At 62.2% G+C, this 22817-nt stretch overlaps 1 protein-coding gene across 1 annotated transcript; it reads right to left on the reverse strand.

The window, feature by feature from the left end:
• Nucleotides 1–5651: 5651 nt before the first annotated feature.
• Nucleotides 5652–22743, reverse strand: LOC141976860 (sacsin-like). The gene is made up of 7 exons (XM_074938026.1): nucleotides 22698–22743; nucleotides 20244–20331; nucleotides 19922–20033; nucleotides 19273–19419; nucleotides 17505–18876; nucleotides 17095–17183; nucleotides 5652–16746 (listed from the first exon to the last, which is right to left on the reverse strand). Exons 1-7 carry the CDS (start codon nucleotides 22718–22720, stop codon nucleotides 5939–5941), a joined length of 12639 nt encoding a protein of 4212 aa, XP_074794127.1. The 5' UTR covers nucleotides 22721–22743; the 3' UTR covers nucleotides 5652–5938.
• Nucleotides 22744–22817: the final 74 nt, after the last annotated feature.

Genomic DNA, 22817 nt, shown 5'->3' on the forward strand with positions numbered 1-22817 from the left:
TATAATTACCCAGGTCATCTCATTTACCCTTTTTAAATATTGGCCCAAAATTAGCTTTCTTTCAGTCTTCTGGAACTTATCCCGTGTTCCACAACTTATTGAAAAACATTAACAGTTCAGAGAGCTCCTTGGGCAGCTCTTTTAAAACTCCTGGATGCACATTATAGAGACCTGCTGATTTTAAAATGTCTAATTTTAGTAGCTTCTGTTTAACATCCTCCAGAGGTGGAATGGCAAGAGTGTTCTCATCACCATACGATGAGACGATATCATCTGTTTTTTCTCCCAAAACAGAACAGACTGTAATTCTGCCTTTTCTGCATTTCAACAGAAGCTAGCAGCTGAAGCACAGCATCCATTTAAGAAGCAAAACCAAGAACTTATTAATTAATGTTTGTTAACGATATATAATGTGCATTATTTTGTAATTGCTTTTAAAAAGCCCTCTCGCTCCTTCCTAAATAGATGTATAACTGTTCATTTTAACAACCCAGTCGTGCGAATCATCCCACCAGGTTTCAGTGATACCAACTAGATTGGATTTATGCTCACAAATGAGCAATTCCAGTTCCTCTTCTTTGATCCCTAGGCTGTCAGCATTGGTGCACAGGCAACTCAAGAATTTCATCACACACACCCCAGCTACTCTAGCCAGCTTGTCCATAAGGAGATTGGTGCCCCTTCTCCTGAGTTGGAGGCCATGCAACCTGTACAGCCCCCTCTCTGTGCAGAAGGCAGCCCAATGTTCAACCAGCTCCCACTCACCTAGCCAGCAGTTCACTTCCAGAATCTCCAGCCTTCTGTCTCCCTTTGCTTGTGGGATGGGAACGATCTTGGAGAAGATTGCTCTGGTATTCTTCTGCTTCAGCACGCTCCCGCTTTCCCTGAAGTCCTCCACCACCTACAAGGTATCCCGCTAAACCAGCATCCATTGTGCCGCTAGGAAAAATCACCAATGCATCCATGCCTGATGGCCTCTTGACCCCGTCAGATGACTCTTTGGCCCAGTCCGATCCCCCTCAACCCGATGTGATGATCACTTGACCCAATGAGATGATCCATTTGACCCATCCATGCATCAGATTAATGTGTAATGCCCCCTCCCCCCGCCAGCCCAAAAAGAGGGGCAAAACAGGTGACACTGGAAATAACTGCAAAAGCCCCACACACACACACCAGGGTTGCATCCACTGGTTTGTTATTATAGGGTCTCTCAGGAGCAATAGGGCTGTGTACTCATTTGTTATTATAGGGTCTCTCATGAACAATGGGGATGTACGTGCTGCTTCATTATTGTAGGGTCTCTCATGAGTTGCGGGATTGTGTATTGATTTGTTAGTGTTGGGTCTCTCGGGAGCAATGGACCCTGAGTCCTAGTTTTTTATTGTAGGGTCTTTTGGGGGTAATGGGGCTGCCGCCATCACTTTGTTATTGTAGAGTGTGGTGCAGCAGGGACTGAGTGGGGCGGATTGACCTAGGACTGTTGCAGGGGAGTTTACTGGGACTGTCTGCATCGGTGATGGGACAGCAGGGGGTGGCTTCACTGGCTGGGACAATACCTGAGCCTGTAACCTGAGCCGGGAGGGGGGTTGGGTCCAGGTGACATCTTCTGCCCCAGAAACTGGACAAAGGCTGGAGGAGGAGCTGGGTGAGTCAGCTGTAGGTGGTTTCATTTTTTGGAGTGGGCTGGGGAAGAAGAGAGAGCCCCAAGAGCTGGAGACTAATCTCCCTGCCCCACAGAAGGACCTGACTAAGGTGTCCTGTTTGTGCCTACAAGCTCTGGTCTGGACTGTGTTCCTGTCGTCTCTAATAAACCTTCTGTTTTACTGGCTAGCTGAGAGTCACGGTGAATTGCAGGAAGTGGGGGTGCAGGGCCCTGACTCCCCCAATCTCTGTGACAACAGGTGGTAGCAGTGGGATGTACTGCACCCCGTGGACACTTCCTGCAGTAAGTGACTGGGGAGCAGTAAAATAAAGGGGGATTGACGGGGACCAGGTGTGCTGAAGATTCAGAGAGGAGCGGTTTCAGGGGGCGGAGGAGCTATGCTTGACCCCTGGGAGTGTGTGACCAGCGAGAAGGACTGTTGCAATAACGGAATCCCCTTGGGCACTGCGGTGAGCAGTCTCAGGGGCGGAGGAGTCTGTGGCTCGACCCTGGGAGAGAGGTGGTGACCTGGAGAAGGGCTGGTACCATAGGGGTTCCTCCTGGAAACTTTGGGGAGCTGCGAGCACACAGGCCTACGAGTGGCCAGCAGGAAGATGTATGCTAAGCGCCTTAAGAGCGACCTGGTGGAGCTGTGCAGGCAGAGGGGGCTGCACATTGGGAGGCTCACCAAAGAACAGCTGATTGCCCAGCTGGAGGAAAAGGATCACTCGGATGCACCGATCCCTGCCTCTGAGGGAAGCAGCCCAGGAGACGCAATGCAGGCCCCGGTGCCTGACCCAGCTGGAAGGGGTCAGACTGCTGCCATGGGCATCCTGAGACCCCTCCTACCTATGCCTAGGGGAGGGGCTGGGAGGAGCCCAGCAAATTCCGAGGCCACCCTGACCCCGGCAGCCAGCAGGGGATCCTCCCGGCGGAGTTCCCCATCCCTGGAGCTGAGGCAGCTGGAATGGGGGAGAGAAATAAAATTGAGAGAGTTGGAAGATCGCGAAAAAGAGCGAGAGGACTGCAAAAGGCAGCGTCAGCATGAGCTGGAGGACCGCAAAAGGCAGAGTCAGCATGAGCTGGAGTTGGCCGGGCTGAGGAGCAGTGAGGCCCCAGCTGTGGTGAGTGAGGGGGGACCTAGGACTGCACAGAGCTTTAATAAGTGCATCCTGGCCCAGCATAAGGAAGGGGAGGACATAGATGACTTCCTGAATGCCTTTGAGAATGCCTGCGAGATGCACAGGGTTGACCCTGCAGACAGGCTCCAGTTTCCTCACCTCCTTACTGGACCCCAAAGCCGTGGAGGTGTACAGCCGAATGAAAGGGGCAGAGGCAGGGGACTATGAACTATTCAAAAAGGCCCTGCTATGCGAGTTTGGGCTGACTCCCGAGATGTACCGGAGAAGGTTCCCGAGTCAGCGTGAAGTCCCCGCAAATGGGCAGATGGGGCCCAAACTAAGGAGGACCTGCTCAATCTAATCATACTGGAGCAACTGTATGAACAGTGCCCGTCTGTCCTGAAGCTATGGTTGGTGGACAAAAAGCCAGAGAACCTGCAGCATGCAGGGCAGCTGGCTGACAAGTTTGTTAACAGTAGGTCAGGGGATAGCAGGGAGGAGTCCCAAAGGAACAGGCCGGCCATGATGCAGAGAGAGAATCACTACGGGACTTCCCAGCGGGGAAATACGGAGAACCCCCTCCCAAGGGGAACGTCCAGCGTCAGGACCAACGGGATATGAGCTGCTATCATTGTGACCAGAGAGGCCACATACGGACCCAGTGCCCCAAGCTCAGGGATAGACTAAGCAGACCGAACCCACACAGGGTTAACTGGGTAGGGACCCACCCGGATGAGGGGCAGGCTTCCCAGGCAAGAGGAGCTGGCAGCTTAACAACTGCTCAGGAGGGAGGAGCGCCCCAGGCCAGCTCCTCTGGGGGGCTGGATGCTTCAAATTCAAGGTTCGCAGTTTACAGGGTCGGCGTGGGGCTGTCCCTGTGGAGCGAGTGCCTCGTTCCCCTGGAGGTGGATGGGAGGAAGGTCAATAGATACTGGGATACGGGCGCTGAGGTGACGCTGGCCTGGCCCAAGGTGGTGGCCCCAGATTGGTTGGTGCCCAACACCTACCTGACCCTGATGGTGGTGGGCAGGACCCCATTCAAGGTGCCCATGGCGAGGGTACATCTGACATGGGGGGCCAAGGAGGGCCCCAAGGACGTGGGGGTGCATCACCATTTGCCCAATGAAGTGTTGATGGGGGGTGACCTAGAGGACTGGCCAAGCAACCCCCGGAATGCCCTGGTCATGACCTGTAGCCAGAGCCAGCGAAGGGCCCTATGCCCTGACCTCGGAGAGGGTACCTCACCAGAGGCGCAGGACCCTGCCCCAGTGGGCAGAGAGTGCCCAGGGACAAGGCTTAGAGAGGTTGCGGCCTCAGACCCAGCCAGCAACAGAGAGCAGGACCCCATCTCCCAGTTGTCATGAAGATAGGGGAGTCAGGGCCCTGCACCCCCATCTCCTGCAATTCACCGTGACTCTCAGCCAGCCAGTAGAACAGAAGGTTTATTAGAGACGACAGGAACACAGTCCAGACCAGAGCTTGTAGGCACAAACAGGACGCCTTAGTCAGGTCCTTCCGGGGGGCAGGGAGATTAGTCCCCACCTCTGGGGGCTCCCTCCTCTTCCCCAGCCCACTCCAAAAAATGAAACCCCCTCCAGCTGACTCCCCCAGCCTCCCCCCAGCTCCTCCTCCAGCCTTTGTCCAGTTTCCGGGGCAGAAGGTGTCACCTGGACCAATCCCCCTCCCGGCTCAGGTATCGTCCCAGCCAGTGAAGCCACCCCCTGCTGTCCCATTACCGATGCAGACAGTCCCAGTAAACTCCCCTGCAACATTCCTAGGTCAATCCGCCCCACTCAGTCCCTGCTGCGTCACATCGGGTCTCTCTGGCCCATACTGACTGCAGGGCATGGTGAAGGAGCGCCCATCCTATGGAGCTGGGAGCATGCATCAACTCATTGCAGGTTCCCAGTGAACTGGAGCATGGTGCATTCCAGCAAGCCCCCCAGGGCAGGGCCCCAGGATAGACACCCTAAGAGGGGCTGGGCCCCAAGCCTCATGGTCAGCAGCGCCCAGAACCCAACGACAGTGTGAGCCCCTTTCCCCACAGCCACCTCCCACTCTGGGAGACCCACCCCTAGGGGGCAGAGCAGGGCTCAGGCTCCATGGCCCATCCCACTAGTAATTGGGCTGAGACCAGTAAACCTATTTCAGGCAGGGGCCACAAAACAGCTGGAAACCACAGCTAGCCACAGCAGCCACCGAGGGGAAAGGCTCTGTGTCCCATTCCCCACCCCCCTGAGCAAATCAGTCCCTGCACTGGGGCTGGATGGGAGCCAGTGCCTCCTACAGGGGAACAGCCCCATGCCCCATTCCCTGCCCCCCTGAGCCAGCCAGTCCCCACCCTGGGGCCAGATGGGAGCTGGTGCCCCCTGGAGGGGAAACACCCCATGCCTCATTCCCTGGCCACCCAATGAGTTCTGGAACATCTGTGACCCGCCCTAAAGATGGAATCCCCCTCTCCCCAGTGCCTGTTCTGAGCTGGGCAGGCCCCCAGCCCTGACCGTGTGTGGGGGCGGAGGTGCCCAGCTCTGTCACTGCCAGCCTTGGGGAAGGGACCCTGGTGGGAGGGGGATGGGCAGCTGGAACCCACCCACTCCCAGAGAGCAGGGCTCATCCCCTCCAGCAGGGGCTAGGACCCACCCCCTCACCCCCAAGAGAGGGCTGTCCAGGAGTGAAGGGCTGACACCATGACTTCAAGGACGCTGGGTTACTGGAATAACTGGGTTTATTCCTCCTAGTGCAGGAGCAGAGAGGAAGCAAACAGCAGGGCCGGGGGAGAGGGTCAAGCCGCCTCCAGGGCCACCCCCCACAAGCCATTACAGCATCAACCTGACGGTAAATCTCCACCCACAGAGCCCCCTGCCCCCACCCCCACCACTGGCGCTGTCGCTGCTGGAGAAGGCGGGTTTCCAGGGCACAATCTGTGGAGGGGGGCTGCCCCTGCTGCTAGCAGTAGTAGGCTCTGGTCCCTCTGGTGCAGTCCCGGTAGCTCCCCCAGAGGGCAGTGGTCCCTACGGTGCAGTCCCCGGTGGCTCCCCCAGGGAGCGCTGTCACTGCTGGAGAAGCCAGGTCTCCATGGCACAGTCCCTGACAGGGGGTTGCCCTTGCTGTTAACAGTAGTAGGTGCTGGCCCCTATGGTGCAGTCCCTGGCGCCTCCCCCAGGGGGCGCTCTCACTGCCGGGCCACGTGCGCCTGCACCACATCCAGCAGGCCCTGCGCCAGCCGCAGCACCTCCTGCTCCTCTCCGGCCGCAAAGGCCTCGCTGGGGGTGGTGGGCGGGGGGTGGTAGCTGGGATACTGCGTGGTCTTGTCGTCCACGCCGTGACGGCGCAGTTCAGCCACTTGTGCCGGCAGCCCCTCCAGCCCGGGCTCGCAGGCTGCCGCCTTCTGCGCCAGCGAGGCCAGCGTCTGCTCCCGCTCGAAGCGCTCCCCCCGGTCGTACGCAGCAGCTGCCAGGGCCTTCTCCACGGCCCGGTGCACCTTGTAGAAGACCCAGTTGGTGCAGCGCCGCCCCACATCGTGGCCAGCCGCCCGCAGGTCGCTCTGGGCCTGCCGGAGCCAGCGCCCGGCCTCCTCGGCCTGGGGACGCCGGCCTGCCTTGGCCCGGTGGTAGGACCAGAAATCGTAGTGGAAACCACGGTCCCTTTGGCCGGTGAACTCCCTGCGGCTCTGCCGGTGGCACCTGGCCTCCCTGTCCCATTCGTGCCATGAGGCTGAGAAGCCCCGGTGGCTACTGGGGTGGTGCCTGTTGCCCGAGGCCTGGGGGCTGCTGGGATTGCCCGCTGCCCGGGGCTTCCTGCCCTCCTTCAGCTCCTCGATCCTCTCCCGCAGGTACTTGCAGACCTCGTTGGCCATTTCCTTCTGCCCCACGTTCTTGTCAGGGTGATAGCGTAAGTAGAGCCGTCGGACCGCCTTCCGCCGCTCCCCCTCGGGCAGCTCCCAGATCTTGGCCAGGCAGGTGTCCACCTCCTCCTTCACCTGCCCCAGCGACTGGCAGTACCAGGCTTCCCGCCTCTCCTGCTGCCGCTGCTGGCCCGGCACCAGCGCCCGGCCACGGCCATCCACCTGGGTCCTCTTGAACTGATACAGGTCATTGGCACTCACCTCCTCCTGGTGCCCGGCTCCCAGGTCAATGCGGTAGAGGGGCACTGCTCTGTCCGACAGGACTTCCATCACCACGGCATACTGGTAGTGCTCCTCGGGTGCTGCCGGGTCCAGGTAACCCACGTAGTCACCCGGGGCAAAGGTGTTGAGGATACTCATGTCCAGGCTGTCATACCACTCCTGGGGGATCTCTGTACCGGGGCTGGGCAGGGCGTAGGCGTTGGGGTAGGTGCTGGGTTGCAAGGGCACCCCGTTCCGCTCCAGCACGCTGAGCACTTCGCCGGGGTCCCTGCAGGCCAACATCTGCATGAGGATTGGCATGGATTTCCAATGCAGCACCCCTCCCGTAATGCTGTTCACTTCCTGGGCCAGGCTGCCCAGGATCTGGACTGACTGACCTATATCCATCCTCTCCTGATGCAGCAGGTAGACTTGGCGCCTCCCGTTGGCATGCGGGACCACATAGACAACCCGGGAGTCATGGCTCCCCTCCAGCCGCTCCCCACGGTGCATCATCACCGTCTGGATCTTCTCACAGCACACCACCTCCAGCTGCTCGGCGGAGAAAGCCACCTCCCTCTCCCTCCTGGCCATCTCCGCCTCTTCTTCCTTGTCCCGTCTCCGCCACCTCAGCAGCGCTGCCAAGCCCTCCCGGAATTCGGGAGACACCAGGATGCCTTGGAGCTGGTTCCGGCTCTCGCAGAACTCGCCGTAAGGGCACAGCTCTAGAGAGTCCTCCTCCAGCTGCAGCTCCGTGATCTCTGACAGGAGCTGGGGCCTCAGGGGCTTGGGCAGCTGCCGCACCAGCTTCCAGGGGTCGTATTCTGGAGACGGCAGGTGGCATCTGGAGAGGTCCACCAGGAAACGGAAGGTGCTCCCCAAGGCTTGGCTAACGTCAGCAGGGGCACAGTCGCTGAAGACCAGGGTGTTGGAGCGGTAGAGTTTCCCATCGGTGCAAGGCAGATGAAGCTCTTCCACACCAGAGAAGTCCGCTTTCCCTTGGCTGAGCAGCTGGAAGAGATGCTGGGTGGCCCGCAGGACGGTCTTGGTGAGGTTGGGCTGCAGGGTTTCCTTGTCTTGGGTCTCCTGGTGCATCCGGCGCAGCACCCGGGCATAGTGCCGGACGGAGGGCTCCTGATCCACCCCCAGCTTCTGCAGCAGCTCGCTGTAGACAGCTATCAGTGGAGGCACGGTGTAGAGATAGGGCCGAAACTCCTGCTCATTCCTCAAGGAGAAGACCACCTCGCTGGCCTCCGCCACCTGCTCCTCCTTCACCAGCACCACCGGCAGCCCCGCCAGGCAGTCGGCGTCGAAGCCCCTCAAGTCGTGCTCCAGGTAGCCGTATGTCTTCATGAAGATGCGGGTCCGGGTTTTCCGCCCTTCCTTGGTCTCACACTGTGCCTGGCACACGTTCTTCAAGTTGTCCAGGACCATCGGGGCTGGCACGGCCTGCAGCACTCCCAGACGCTCCAGCACGGACTGGGTGTTCTTCGTACAAAGGACCCATGATGGCAGGGCCAGGATCACGGCGGACGTCCAAACCAGGGCCACATCCTCATCCCGTGGCACCACCAGAGCACCCTTGAGGGCCACGGGCTGTGTGTGAAGGACACAGGGCGGATGGAAGTTCCCCAGATCCTCCGGCACCCTCCATGGGGTGAGGAAGCGGATGGACGAGACTCTCTCCAGGAAGCAGTCCGACAGGGAGTCACTGGGCTGGGACAGCAGATGTGACAGAAGCGCCTTCCGCTGGGCGGGGAGGTCGCCGGCCGCCGCGCCCTCCTGTCCCGCCTGACGCTCGATCTGCGTGGCAAACTCCACGAAGTCGTCCTCCGAGATCTCCTGCTTCATGCCCACATCCCGCAGGAAGGGGTTCACTTTCAACTTCTCCACCCTCACCTTTTGGAAAAACGCGTTGGGCACAAACCTGGCATCCAGCCGCAGCATCTGGAAGAGCAGCACCTCTCCATCGTAGAAGTAGGAAGCTGGGCGTAGGACCCCCTGCTTGTCCCGAATGAAGCTGATGGGCCCGAAGGCTGAGACGATGGTCTTCTTCTCTGCTGGGTACTCTTCCACGTAGTGGCTTTGGATGGTGACGAGCAGCCTCAAGGCCTCAAGCAGCTGGGATTCTGGGAGACGGGGCAGATGGGGCAGGAGATGGCGGATGAATTGCTGCAGATCGTTCAAGATGCCAATGCCAAGACTTTCGGAGAGCTCCCTGTGGAGAGGGTCATCATGGAGCAAGACAGTCTGCTGGTCCAGCTGGTACAAGACCTGGAAGTCCTTCGAGAGTTTGGGGATCCTGGTGTCTAGGACGTAGACATTGTGGTAAAAGGCCAGTGCCACCCATGTCCCCTGATGCGTCTGGAACAAGGGCAGGGACCGGAGCTGAGCCAGCAGGTTGTGTGCCAGCTCCTTCACCTTTTCCGTGAGGAACCTCAACAGCCTTCTGGTCTCATAGGTCTTCAGCTCGCACCAACGGAGACCCGTCCTAGTGGCCAGCTGCTTCAGCACCGAAATGGGGTCGTGTGTCTGCAGCAGGAGCGGGCGGATGCAGTGATAGCTGATCTCATGGGGGATCATCTGGATATCCAGCTTGGCAAAGCCAAGCTTGCCCAGGGATTTTTCCACGTCGCCGGAGTAACTATGGATGATGGTGGGCAGGGAGACCAGAGGAACCAGGCGCTCGTCTCCGGGTTGGTCGCTGCAGATGGGGAGGATGGCCGAGTACTCTAAGAGGGAGACCAACTCTCTGAAGGCCTTGCTTATGGCTTCTTCCTTGCGTTCATTGGCCTTATAGATCATGTGGTTGAAGAGCTTCCACACCTCCTTCAGCCACTTCCGGGCCTCTGCCGACTGGGCCTCCCAGTCCGGCTGCCCCAGCACCTCCTGGATGAACCTGGCTGCCTCCTGCAGGGTGAATGCCTTCAGGAAGCCGGCCTGGAGCAGCAGCGGCAGCTTCTTGTGGCTGATGTGGTAGGCGAGGAATTGGTGATGCTGCTGCGGGAAGAGGCAGTGGGCTCCTCTCTCGAACACCGGCTCCCGGGTGCTGAACGGCCGCAGCATGCCATCGTGGGTCACGGAGAGTGGCAGCCCCTCCAGGTCCCCGACTTCCCCTTTCTGTAGCTCCGCCAGGCAGAACTCCAGCAGGAGGGAGCAGCTGGACTGGTCCTTCAGGGGAGTCTCCAAGACCCGGCAGGGTGGGTCCAGAGGCAGCGCTTTGAGGAAGCAGCGGAGAGATCCAGGATTCAAGGTCAGGACCTTCACGCCCACCCTGGCGAACTCCTTGTGGATCTCCCGGAGGCCCTGGAAGGCAGGGACGAGTTTCATCTCAAGTCTTTGGAGGACATGGCTCATGGAGTCACAGGCCTCCGACTGCAGGAAGAAGGGCTCCTGGAGCAGGCGGCCCTCACCGGTCGCAGTCCATGTGATTCTCACCCCCTCCACGCTGTGCGTATGGAGGCGGATGGTCTCTGTCTGGTAAATGGGTATCAGGGGCTGCTGCATCTCCGCAATGAGCTTGTAGACCTGGCTGACCAGCTGGTGCCAGGGCGGGGGCACGCACTCCCTCACGGCTGGGAAGTAGCAGAGATACTTTGGCTCCAGCATCTCCCAGCAGGCCTCCAGGGTCATGAAGCACAGCGCCTCCCCCAGCTTCTTCCGCAGCCAATCCAGCAGCCGGCAGTAGAGCGGGGCCAGCAGCCGCTGCATCAGGAAGCCGTTCCAGGCCGTGTTCTGCCTCCCCCCATCCTCTTTGCGCAGATCGCGGCGAGCCGAGTCCACCGAGAAGTTGCTGTTGATGTGGACAGGCAGGCCGGTCTGCAGCGGCAGCGGCAGGGTGCAGAAGGCCCTGCCAGGCCGGACTGTGTCCAGGCAGGCAGCCACGGCGCCGTACGGTAGGCACTCCGGGTCCGGAGACTCCTTCTTGGCGGTGTCGTCCACCCCGACCTGCCACACCACTCCCCAGCTGGTGGGAGGCTGAGAGCGGCCGTGACTGACTTTCATCGTGTAGACCACCCTCGCCGGCATGGCCTCCTCACTGCCCGACAGAGCCATGTGGCTCAGCCGCTCCTGGAACGCCCTTCGCAGGGCCAGGCTGCCTTCCTCCATCTCCGTCTCCACCCGCAGCAGCTCCCACGGCTGCGCCATGCCCTCGGTGATCTCGGAGAAGACGACGGTCCTCAGATGGCGAAGGAACAGCACCAGGGTCTCAGCCTCCTGCGCCAGCGCCTCCTGCATCTCCTCCAGGACCTCTTCGTGGATAGCCCGTGGGCACACCCGGGAGCCAGCCGCACCCTCCGCCGTCCTCAGCGGCAGCCGGAAGAGCACGCCCTGGCTCAGGTTGAAGAGGTCGGGCAGAAACGTGGCGTAGACGTCGGGGAAGGTCTTCTTGAAGTCCCCGTTGATGCTGAACATGGCGCCTGGGTACTGCTCGCTGGCCGTGGGCACATAGCGGAGATGGGGATCGAAGATGCCCAGGGCGCTGTCGCCCGTCAAGAAGGCGGGGCAGTCCGTGAGGTGGAAGACGGTGTTAAAACCCAGTCCGTACTTGCCCGTCTTGTCCTGCCGCCCACCTTTGCCCCCCACACCCAGCCGCTGGATGCCCTCAATGTCCTCCTGCGTCAGGGGCTTGTCATTGTAGACGCAGAGGGCAGGGCCTTGCAGGCTGCCCCACTCCTCGGAGATGACGCGCTGGGCGGGGTGGTGGCGCCGGTCCCAGATGAAGTGGATCTGGCTGGCGCCGGCGTCATCAGCATTCTGCAGCAGCTCCTTCAGCACGTCGCGGGAGGACGAGGAGTATTCCCGCAGAATGTTCTGCAGCCGCACGGTCAGCTCCTCCCGGGCGCCAAACTCTGACGCCCACGGCGCCAGCGCCAGCCCCCGGATCTTCGCCTGGGCCAGCGCCCGGTGCCTGGTGGTGGGCACGCCGTACTGCAGTGCCAACTCCCGGGGGATCCGGCCATGGCACAAGGGTGTCCCCTCCTCCCGGGGCAGCCAGGGTGTGTCATCGAAGTGCAACTTGGCCACTGGGCGCAGGACACCCTGCTGATCCGGGAAGTAGATGCCCTGAGCTTCGTAAGCGCCCACTGGCTGCCGGTCTGGCAAGGCCTCCATCAGCCCGATGGTCACTAGCCTCAGGACCAAGTGCAGCTCCTCTGGGGACAGGATCTGCCCAGCCGTCTTCCTGGCCAGGTCCTGGAGCACCAACATGTAGTTCTCCAAGGCAAAGGTCTCCTGCAGCCCCACGCACCCCCACAGTGAATTGAACACCAAGTACTCCTCTGGCAGCTGGTGGAGATATGGCTTGGCCTCGAATGACAGCTTCCGGGCCACTGCCTTCACCGGGACAAAGTGCTCCCCCACCAGGACAAAGGAGAATGCCATAGCCTCCTCAGCAACCTCTTTCTTGCACGTGGGCTGCTTGCTCAGCAGCTTGTCCAGGTAGGCGTAACACTCCCGTGCGGTCTCCTGGAGGTCCAGCTTGGGCAGGGCGTTGGAGCCCTGGCACGCCTCCGCCAGCTGCCGCACCACCATGCCGGCTGGCGGCTTGCGGCTCAGCCCCAGGAAGTCCTGGAGCGCCTTGGAGAACCTGAAGTCCCCTCCCAGGTCCTTGTCGGCCAGGACGGGTTGGATCAGCCCCACCAGGCTCCTGTACTTGTGGTGGTAGAGATCGGTGGGCCGGCAGAGCTCATGGCGGGCACCAGGCAAGGCAGCTGGCAGGAAGGGTATGGCACGGAAGGCCACCTGGGCAGTGTTGTCCGAACCCTGTTCCAACAGCTGCTCCAGCAGCTCCAGGATGCAGCAGGTTCTCCGGCATCCCTGCTGCCCGTCACGCTGCCAGAGAGCCTGCACGGTGCGGGCCCGCTCCATCAGCTCCTTCATCGGCACCATGTACTTGGCCATGCCCAGCCCCTCCAGCCGCAGCAGCCTCTCCGGCGCCAGGAAGCCAGTCCCGGTGGGGAAGCGCCCGTCCTGGGGGTCGTACAGCGGGGCGACTCTGCCCTGGGGGTGCACCAGCTTCCCAATGGGCTGCAGCTCCCCTCGGGGGGTGGTAGGGATGCAGGACACAGAGGCCAGCAGCTGGTCTACTGTGGCATCACTCATGTCCAGGGCGTGGAGAATCAAGGCGTCACGGTCAGGTGCGTCCAGCGTGCCCATGTTGGCAAACACAATCTCCTGGTAGAACCTCACCCAGTCATAGGTCTTGGGCAGCAGGGTGTCCTCCTGGCCACTGGCCTGGAACCCAGATCTCACCCAGTTCGGCAGCTGCACGGCCAGAAGGGGCTCCGGCAGCAAGTTGGCAAAGACCCTGGCGGCCGTCTGCCCCACCCGCATGTTATGGGTGATGGTGAAGTCCAGGAAGCAGGCGTTGTTCATAGTGCACCATTGCTGGCCATCGGAGAACAGCGCCAGGTCCCGCCCATCGGCCAGCGCATGGTAGAAGGCCTTCACGGCCTCGGTGAAGGGATGCCTGGCTTTGCCAGCATCCGGCCAGAAGGTGTGGTATTCATAGTCCTCCAGCTCACCCTCCTGGTGCATGTCTCGGAGCAGGCTCAGCGCTTGGAGCCAGGCAGCCGGCACCGCATCGCGCAGCAGTGCCCAGTTCCACTCGCCCTTGGCTGTGGCATCCCAGAGTCCTTTGCGATTGGAGAGGACGGCGAAGGCCCCGTGGAGGTGAACTGGGAGCCCGGAGGCAATGGGCAGGGGCAGGAAGCAGAAGACGTGCCCTTCAAAGCCGTCCAGGTGTGGAGCCCACTTCCCCGGCTCAGTGGGGGCAAGTGGCAGAGCCACTCCAGCGCTGGGGGGCGAGGGCTGGGTCCCGTCCCGCATCCCCTGCTGAAACAGAACCAAGGACTCTCCGGTGCCCTGGCAGGTGTGTACCAGGTAGCGGCTGATGGTGATGTCCAACTCCCACTGTACCGTCAGTTGTTCGATGCTGGACTGGCCCATCCTGGAGTCTCCAGCATCCTCAAGGCTCTTGATCCGCTCCCGGAACAGTGTGGCCAGAGGCTGGGTGGCTTCCGGAGAGGGGGCCTCATTCGAAAGGCGCTTCAGCGACACCTCCCGCACCCCACGTAGGAAGAGCAGCAAGAGGTGGCAAAAGTCCCGGAAGCCGCTCTGGAGCCTCTCGACCTGGTCGACGCCGAAAGCCACCTGGCGGATCCGCGACTTCCGGGCCTCCTCCTCGGTGCGGAAAGGCAGGCGGAAGAGCGTCCCCGGGAAGTCGAACGGCTCCTGCGTTTGGAACCCAAACAAGCCCTGGTAAGGCCGGAACTGCTCGGCAAAGGTGCTCAGCGTGGCCGGGCGCTGGCGCAAGTCCAGCCGGATGCCGGGGCAGGCCGGGTTGGGGATGTGCTTGCGCAGGTGGGTGACGTTGGGGTCGAAGATCAAGAGGCTTCTGCCGCTCAGCACTGAGGGCACATCGGTCACGTGGTAGACGGTGTTGAAGCCCAGACCGAACCTGCCAATCTTGCCCTCCTGCCCTTCCTTGGTGGCGGCTCCCACCCGGATGATGTTGACTAAGTCTTCCTGGGTGAAGGCTGCATCGTTGTAGGACCAGAGGGCCGGGCCATGGCAGGTGGCCATGCCGGGATCCAGCAGCCCAGCCGTGCCACCACCGTGGTGCCGAAGATCCAGCAGGAAAGAGCATGTCCTGGCACCAGCATCCTCCGCATTCTGGATCAGCTCTTTGAAGAGGTCGGCCTCTTCCGTATACTCCCGCAGGATGTTCCAGATCCGCGTGGTGATGGGCTCCGAGGGCCCCCACGCCTCAAACAGCTGCGGCTGCAGCACCCGCGTGCTCAGCAGCGCCACCCCCAGGAAGGTGGCTGTAGCCAGCGCCACCGCCTCATGCACCACGGCCAACTCAGCGTCGTCACCTTCCAGATCCGCCAGGCTGGCCCGGTCGATGTCGCAATACAGGGCCGACGAGGCTGGACGCAGAGTGAAGCCGGATCCCCCCGGAGCCTGCACCGGCACTGGCAGGTCTCCGTTGCCCCGGTGCCCTCTGCTTTTCAGCCAGTCTAGGATGGCCACCGTCAGCCGCAGCTCCGCCTCGGTGCCACCTCCGGCACGGCCGTCAATCTCCTTCCCCAGCCGGCACAGGGCCTGGCTCAGCTCCTCCTCGCCCACCGCGGCCCGCGCTCCGCAGGCCAGGAAGAGCCGGCGGTAAGGCAGCAACTCCTGGGGGACCCTCGGCACCAGGCAGCTCAAGTCCAGGCTGTCAGGGTAGGCCAGCACCACCTTGGCTGGGGCGGAGAATCCACTGCCGGTCCAGATGACAGCGTGGGACAACACCGTCCGAAACTGCCCCAGATTCTGCTGCATGTGCTGGTAGATGACGTGAAGCTTCGGCACCAGCGTCCTGATGTCTTTGGGCTGGTCCCCCTGTGCCAGGAGCAGCAGGTTCACTAGCACCTTCTCCTGGGGGGGCGGCCGGCTCAGCCCCAGCTTCTCCTCGGCCGGCTCCCTGAAGACGTCAGTCAGCGGCATCGCCAGCCCTGCCAGGTCGGCGTAACGGGCCGATCGCAGCCTCTCCGGGGGAAGGAAAGGTCCATTCGGCTGGCGCTCGGTCGGGTCGGTGGCGGGCACCCAGGCCAGGTCCTTAAGCTGCTGCAGCTTCTTCTGGCAGAACTGGCCCAGCGCCTTAGTCCGGTTGCACAGCTCGATCAATGCTCGGGATTTGGCCATGGCCCCAGGGGCATCTCTGGCCTGCTGGAGCCGGCCCACCTCCTGGGCAGCCTCTAGCATGTGGTCCGGGGTGATGGCTGTCTCGCTGGTTTTCAGCCCCAGGGCACGGAGGGACCGGAGCACGGCCGCCTCCTGGAAAGCCATGGGTGGGAAGCACCGGGGGCCCAGTAAGGCCTGGAAAATCGTGTTTTGGGGGTCGAAGAGCTCATTGGCACGTGCCAGGGTCCCGCCACGGTCCATGAAGGCCAGCTCCTCGCACAGAGTCTGCAGTTTTTTGCTGTACCCGAAGAGGGCATCCCCGTGCCGCAGCACCCACAGCATGAGCCGCTCAGCATCTGGCGCCCGCTTGGCGTACACCCCCTTCTTCACCGCCCTCACTGCCAGCAACGCCAGCTCTGCCGCACCAAGCAGGCTCTCCCGGGTCTGGAGCAAAAGCCGGCGGTCCGCCTCGTCCCGGCACCGCAGCACCGGCTCCGGCAGCACCAGGTCTTCAGGCACCGCTGGCACCGTGCTCCTCTCCAAAGCTTGGTAGGTGCCAGATGGCACCAGCCCAGCCGGGCAAGGTGGCAAGACGGAGGGTACCTTCAGGAAGATGGGCAAGCTGCCCAGCACCTTGGCCTCCCGGTCAGAGAGGGAAGAAGCAGGCGCCTGGGAGAGAAATTGGCAGAGGATCCTGCCGCGATCCGGGGGCAGGGAGCCCAGCCGGGCAGCCACACCCACCACACCCAGGTGGTCGAAGGCCTTCAGCGCATTGCCAGCTGTGGGCGCCAGGACGTAGTCTATCAGCTGGCGGTGCCAGAGCGCTGGGTCCCAACTGTGGATCACCGTGCAGCCCAGAGCCTCCAGAACGCCAGTTTCATCCTCAGTGAGGCTGCGGCCCTCCCAGGTCCGGAACAGCAGCGTTGGCATGGGAGAGGGCCGCGCCAGCTGGAGGCTATGGGCGCCTTTGCCCGGGGGGGTGAGGGGGATGAGCGGGTGGCCCTCAAACGGCGCCAGGGAGCAGGCATGGTGCTGTAGGAAGTCCCAGAAGGCAGCCAGCCACGGGCGGGGAGGCTGGTGGGGGTGGTTGCCCGGGCACCAAGTGACGTGGGCAGAGCCGCCTTTGAACCAGTCCACGGGGAGGGCGCCCTTCAGGTTCTGCTTAATGACAGCCGGGTCCAGAGAGACGAGGTTCCTGAACAGCCCTGCAAGAACCAGAGAGACCCGGGATCACAGCCGGACCGGAACCGCGTCGGCACCACATCCCACAGGCAAACCCAGAGCAGCGGAATATAGTCCACAGGAAGTGCAGCCACCTCTGGGGTGGGATGCGGGTGGCTGGTTATACGGGGACCCCTCACCCGGGACTTGGATACAGCCCCTCTGGTGTGGGGCGCGGGGGCTGGGTATATGGGGACCCCTCGCCAGGCGCTGAGATACGGCTGCCTCTCGGCTGGGGTGCGGGGGCTGGGTAACAGCAGCCAGCAACATCCTTGTTGCCCCAGGCACTCCGGGCAGAGACAGGCACGCGAGGACGGACGGTTTCCACTTACCCTGCTCCGCGATCCGGTGCAGGTGACTCAGCAGGGCGGGCGTCAGATCCTCCGGCAGAAAACTGTCAGCCAGGCCAGGGAGCAGGATCCTGGAAACCAGGAATTCAGAGAGTTAAGACAGTAGGGCTTGGGGGGAGGCGGCAGGGAATGGGGCCTGGGGCCTGTCCCCTCTAGGGGGCACCAGCTCCCATCTGGCCCCACAGCAGGGGACTGGCTGGTCGGGGGGCTGGGGCAATGGGTTCCCCGTTCCAGGGGCTGATTGGTGGCCCTGGCGTGAACTGGATCCCTGCGTCTCAGCCTGGCTCCCAACAGAACCTGCATTTCCCAGGCCTGCCGTGGGCTGGGAGAGCCGTGCTCACTGGGTGTCCTCTGGCCTGGGAGGCGGGTGGAGGGGCCGGGGGCTCTTTTACCTGGGGAAAGCCTTGCTGTCGGCATAGACCGTGCTGCCGGCACCCCCAAAGCAGGCAAAGCCTCCATCAGCACGTGGGAGCAGCTCCAGGCCTGCCAGCTCCCCGTAGCGCTTGTCTCCGGCCACGTACTCCAGCAGCAGCCGCTTGTCGGCCGGGTATTGGGCAGGACCCACGCGGCCCAGGACCTTCCGCACGTAGGCCGGCGTGGCCACCTTCACCGCTGGGCCGCCCACAGCCAGCGCCCGCCGCACGTGGGCTGGCACCATGGCCAGCGGCTCGCCCGCCTGCACCAGGGCGTCCTCCAGCACCCGGAGCGTGGCCTCGCCGGCCCCGTTCTGTGGCAGGAACACGGCGTCCGAGGCTCGGAGCCGGCGTGAGCCGGGCTGGCCGGCCGGCACCAGGGCTTCCATGCCCCACAGCTGCTGGCAGATCCGTTCCGCCAGACTCCGGTAGCGCTGCTGGTGCTGGCTCAACGCCGGGTCGGGCCAGGCGCCATAGGGGTCGCCGGGACAAGCCGCCGCCACCACGACGGCCTGGCGGTAGGCAAGCGGCAGCACCTCCTCGGTCAGCAGCTGGTTCCACCGGGCGGCGTGGTCCCGGCCACGGTCTTCTTCAGCCCACTGGACATGCCGCCGGTCGTCCGTCAGGTGGAAGGGGGCGTTGATGTGGAGAGGCAGCCCTGTGGCATTCTCCTCCGTGGCCGGCAGCGGCAGGAAGCAGCAGAGGTGCCCGGCACAGCCGCCCCGCAGCGGGTATGCCAAAGCCACGCCGGGCAAGCTCCCCAGCGCACCCGCCAGCTCCGCTAGCTCTGGGAAGGCACCTTCAGTTGGCACGGCCGAGACCACCAGCCACTCGCGCTCTGCGTCCCCCTCGGCGGCTGTGCCGCACGTAGCCATGGCCTTGATGCAGGCTGCCGTGGCCAGCGCTGCCGCAGCCACCTTGTCCTGGACCAAGCCCGGCCCGTTGAGCGGGCGCGGGGTGGCCATGGTCTCCAACAGCTCCGTGGTGGCCCCCTGGCCATCCACCATCCTCAGGGCCAGGCGCCGGACATGGCGGAGGAAGAGGAGGCAGGTGGGGGCGTCGTGGATGAAGGCCAGGAAGAGCTGGCGCACGCGCTCGGAGCTGTACAGGTTGTCCGAGACGCCGGAGGGTTCGTGGCGCAGTGGGAAGCGGAAGAGGGTGCCGGGGAAGCGGCCAGCCGCCGGGGCTCCCTTGCCACGTCCCATGGCCTCCAGCGCACCCCAGAAGGGCGCAAACTGGTCAGCCAGCTCCGCCGCCTCCTCCAGGTGCCACTGCTGCCCGCCGTCCGCCAGTGCCACCCGCTGCGGGTCCAGCACGCCCAGCCAGGGGCCGCTCAGCACTGCCGGCAGGTCTGCAGGGAGAGGGGAGTGAGACGGGGAGCCCCAGCACACCCCAAGCTCCCCCAGAACCCCCCCAGTTGTGACCCAGAACCCGCCAAGCTCCCACAGAGACCCCCCCTGGACTGTGACTCAGACCCCCCCAAAATTCCTCAGAGACCCCCCCCCCCCGGGCTCCTGAAGAGACCCCCCGGATGTGACCCAGAACCCCCCCCCCCGCAAGTTCCCCCAGCAACACAGAGCCCCCCCAGAGACCTCCTCAGCTGTGACCCAGAACCCCCCTCAGCTTCCCCAGAGACCCCCCCAGCTGTGACCCAGACCCCCTGAGCTCCCCCAGGGACCCAGAACCCCCCCAGGGACCCACCCCCGGCGCTGGGCGCAGTGAGGTCCCTGTCCCCCGGGGCTCTCACCGGTCAGGTGGTAGACGGAGTTGAAGCCCAGGCCGAAGCGGCCGACGGTGCCGGGGTCGCGCAGCTTGTGGCTGTCGCCCGTGCTCTGGATCCCGTCCCAGTCGGCCTCCGAGAACAGCCCATCATTGTAGGCCACCAGCGCCGGGCCTGGAGCAAGGGACAGCGTGTGAGGGCCAGGGCCCCGATCCCCCCAGACAACACGAGGGGCTGGGCTGGGGCCTTGATGCCCCCCGACCCCCCGAGACAGCTCATGAGGGGCGGGGCCCTGACCCCCCCCAATCTCCCCTGACACCACGTGAGGGGCAGGGCCCCAACCCCCGCAGACGCCACGTGAGGGGCAGGGCCCCAATCACCCCAGCTCCCCCTGAGACACCACGTGAGATGTGGGAACCTGATCCCCTAACTTGTCTCCCCAACATAGTGTGAGGGGCAGGACCCGCAGCCCCACTAGACATTGTATGAGAGGCAGGACCCTTGATTCCCTAGCTCCCACCCCCCCAAGGCCCTCTAGCCCCCCCATCCACTCCCATTTCCTCACACACGCCCCTCCGGTCCTGCCAGGCCCCCCAGGGCCCCCCACCATCACCTATCAGAAATCTCTTCCCCAGATCTGTCGCCCTCAGCCCCCTCGGCTGCTGCCCCCTCATACCCTGCGCTCGCTGCAGCCCCCCCGCAGCCAGGCTCTGGGTCCCATAGCGGCGCTCGTCACACAGGAAGATCACCTCCGTGGCCCCCGCATCATCCGCATTCTGGATCAGTTCCTGCGGGGGGAAGGGGCGGCGGTGCAGATCAGCACAGATCCCACCCAACCCCAGCTCATTACCAGCCCCACAGCCTGGGCACATAGCTCCACTGAGTAGGGGACCCAGGACTCCTGGGTTCCATCTCCGGCTCTAGGAGGGGAGTGGGGTCTAGTGGTTGGAGCGGGACGGGGGGGGTCCTGCTATGAACTCCCCAAGCCCAGGACTCACCTTCAGAATCTGCCCCCCGTCTGGGTACTTGCGCAGGATACTCTGCAGGTATTTGAGGAAGGGGGGGGGCCTCTGTTGGAACCCTCTCCTGTGGAGGGGGGAGAAAGACGCATGTCACTCACCAGGAGAAATCTCCCATCCATCCCCCAACACAGGCCTATCTACCCCAGTATCCCGCTCCCTCCCTGCCCCCTGGATCACCCCCATGGGCCCACCTACCCTGGTATCCATCCCCGGGATCACACCCACGGGCCAATCTGCCCCGGTATCCCGCCCCCTGCTGATGGGAGGGGTCACCGAGCCATCCTCAGAGGCTCCTGCTTCATCATAAACACACCCCACCGCCCCCAATTGCTGTCTGTCCTCCCACCAATGGGTGTCCCTGGGTCCATCAGCCCCCACCCCCGCCCCCCCTCCATGAGGTGCCCAGGTTCGGCTGCAATCTCCTCTCCGACCACCAGAGGGCAGCACTGCCTAAAGAACCAACCACCCCCTTCCCTGCCTCCAGACCCCTAACAGCCCATGGGGGACAGGGGTGGGGGTGGCCGAGCCCTGGGAAAGGTGGAGGGAAAGGGGGTGCTTTACCCTGCCAGCCTTTCCTAGGGGCTGGAGGGCCAGGCTCCAGGCCGGAGGGGGATGAGGAGGGGAACTACCTGCAGGGGTGAATGACAGCCCTGCATGGCTTGCGAGATGGGGTGGGTAGGACAAAGGGAACTGGGGGACTGGGGCATGTGCCAGCCCTGCGGAGAGGGATTGGACTCCCTGCCACGCACAGCGGGACAATGACGCCCATGTCTTAGCATAAGAATGGCCAGACTGAGTCGGACCAAAGGTTCATCCAGCCCAGTGTCCTGTCTACCGACAGTGGCCAGTGCCAGGTGCCCCAGAGGGAGTTAACAGACCAGGGAATCAGCGAGTGATCCATCCCCTGTTGTTCACTCCCAGCTTCTGGCAAACAGAGGCTCGGGACACCATCCCTGCCCATCCTGGCTAATAGCCATTGATGGACCTATCCTCCATGAATTTATCGAGTTCTTTTTTGAACCCTGTTATAGACTTGGTTTTCACAACATCCTGTGGCGAGGAGTTCCACAGGTTGACTGTGCGTTGGGTGAAGAAATACTTCCTCTTGTTTGTTTTAAACGAGGAGCCGGGGCGCTGCCGGGTGAGTAAAAATTAAAAAGAGCACCACTTGTGCTCAGAGAGGGAGCAGCCAACTCTATCTCCATGTGACGGGGCCTCAATTAGCTGTTCCCACGCAAGGGAGAGACCTGGGAGCCAGCGCAGAGAGTTGTCCCAGATCATCTGCTCTGTGCACGGCGGCAGCCAAAGAAGCCAGCAGAAGGCTGGGAATCATTAAGAAAGGGACCGATGATAAGACAGAAAATATCATCTCGCCTCTCTATAAATCCATGGTCTGTCCACACCTTGACTACTGGGTGCAGATGTGGTCGCCCCATCTCCAGAAAGAATTGGACTGGAATTGGAAAAGGTTCAGAAAAGGGCAACAAAAATGATCAGGGGTATGAAACGGCTTCTGTATGTGGAGAGATTAACAAGACGGGGACTTTTCAGCTTGGAAAAGAGACAACTCAGGGGGCTATGACTGAGGTCTGTAAAACCATGACTGGTGTGGAGAAAGTAAATCAGGAAGTATTGTTTACTCCTTTTCATAATACAAGAGCTAGGGGTCACCCAATGAAATTAATAGTCAGCAGGTTTAAAACAAACAAGAGGAAGTATTTCTTCACCCAACGCACAGTCAACCTGGGGAACTCCTCGCCACAGGATGTTGTGAAGGCCTATACTATACCAAGACTATAACAGGGTTCAAAAAAGAACTCGATACATTCATGGAGGATAGGTCCATCAATGGCTATTAGCCAGGATGGGCAGGGATAGTGTCCCTAGCCTCTGTTTGCCAGAAGCTGGGAGTGAACAACAGGGGATGGATCACTGGCTGATTCCCTGGTCTGTTCATTCCCTCTGGGGCACCTGGCACTGCCCACTGTCGGCAGACAGGACACTGGGCTAGACGGACCTTTGGTCCGACCCAGTCTGGCCGTTCTTATGAGCCCCAGGGGTTCTCCCTCAGGTAGCTGTTACCCCAGTCTGGTGCCCGCACAGACCTGATGGAGGTGCTGTCATCCTGGGGGAAAGGCACCATCTGCCTGGCTAGTTATCCCCCCTCCCACGCACGGCCAAGCCCTGCAGGCCAGGCCAGCTGCCCCCCTGCCCCCTCCAGGGATCCCAGCTTTCCCTGGCCTGAGTGAGAGCAGTGAAACCTGAGTTATTCCAGCCCCATCTGCTCCCCCCAACAATGCCCAGCTCCCCCGTACCCAAATGCCCAGCACTCCCCTAACCAAAAAGACCCACCCCCAACCAAAGGCCCAGCACCCGCCTCCCCAACCCAAACACCCAGTGCTCCCCTCCCCCCGATCACCCAGCACCCACCTCTTTGGCCCTGTTGCTGCCATGGAGAAATCTGCAGAACAGAAAACAGAACCGAGCATTAAACACATGGACGTAAACCCAACATCCCCACCCCCGCCCACTGGCATAGCCGGGTGCATA

Source organism: Natator depressus, chromosome 23 (genome assembly GCF_965152275.1).
Source record: "Natator depressus isolate rNatDep1 chromosome 23, rNatDep2.hap1, whole genome shotgun sequence".
Lineage (NCBI taxonomy): Eukaryota > Metazoa > Chordata > Testudines > Cheloniidae > Natator > Natator depressus.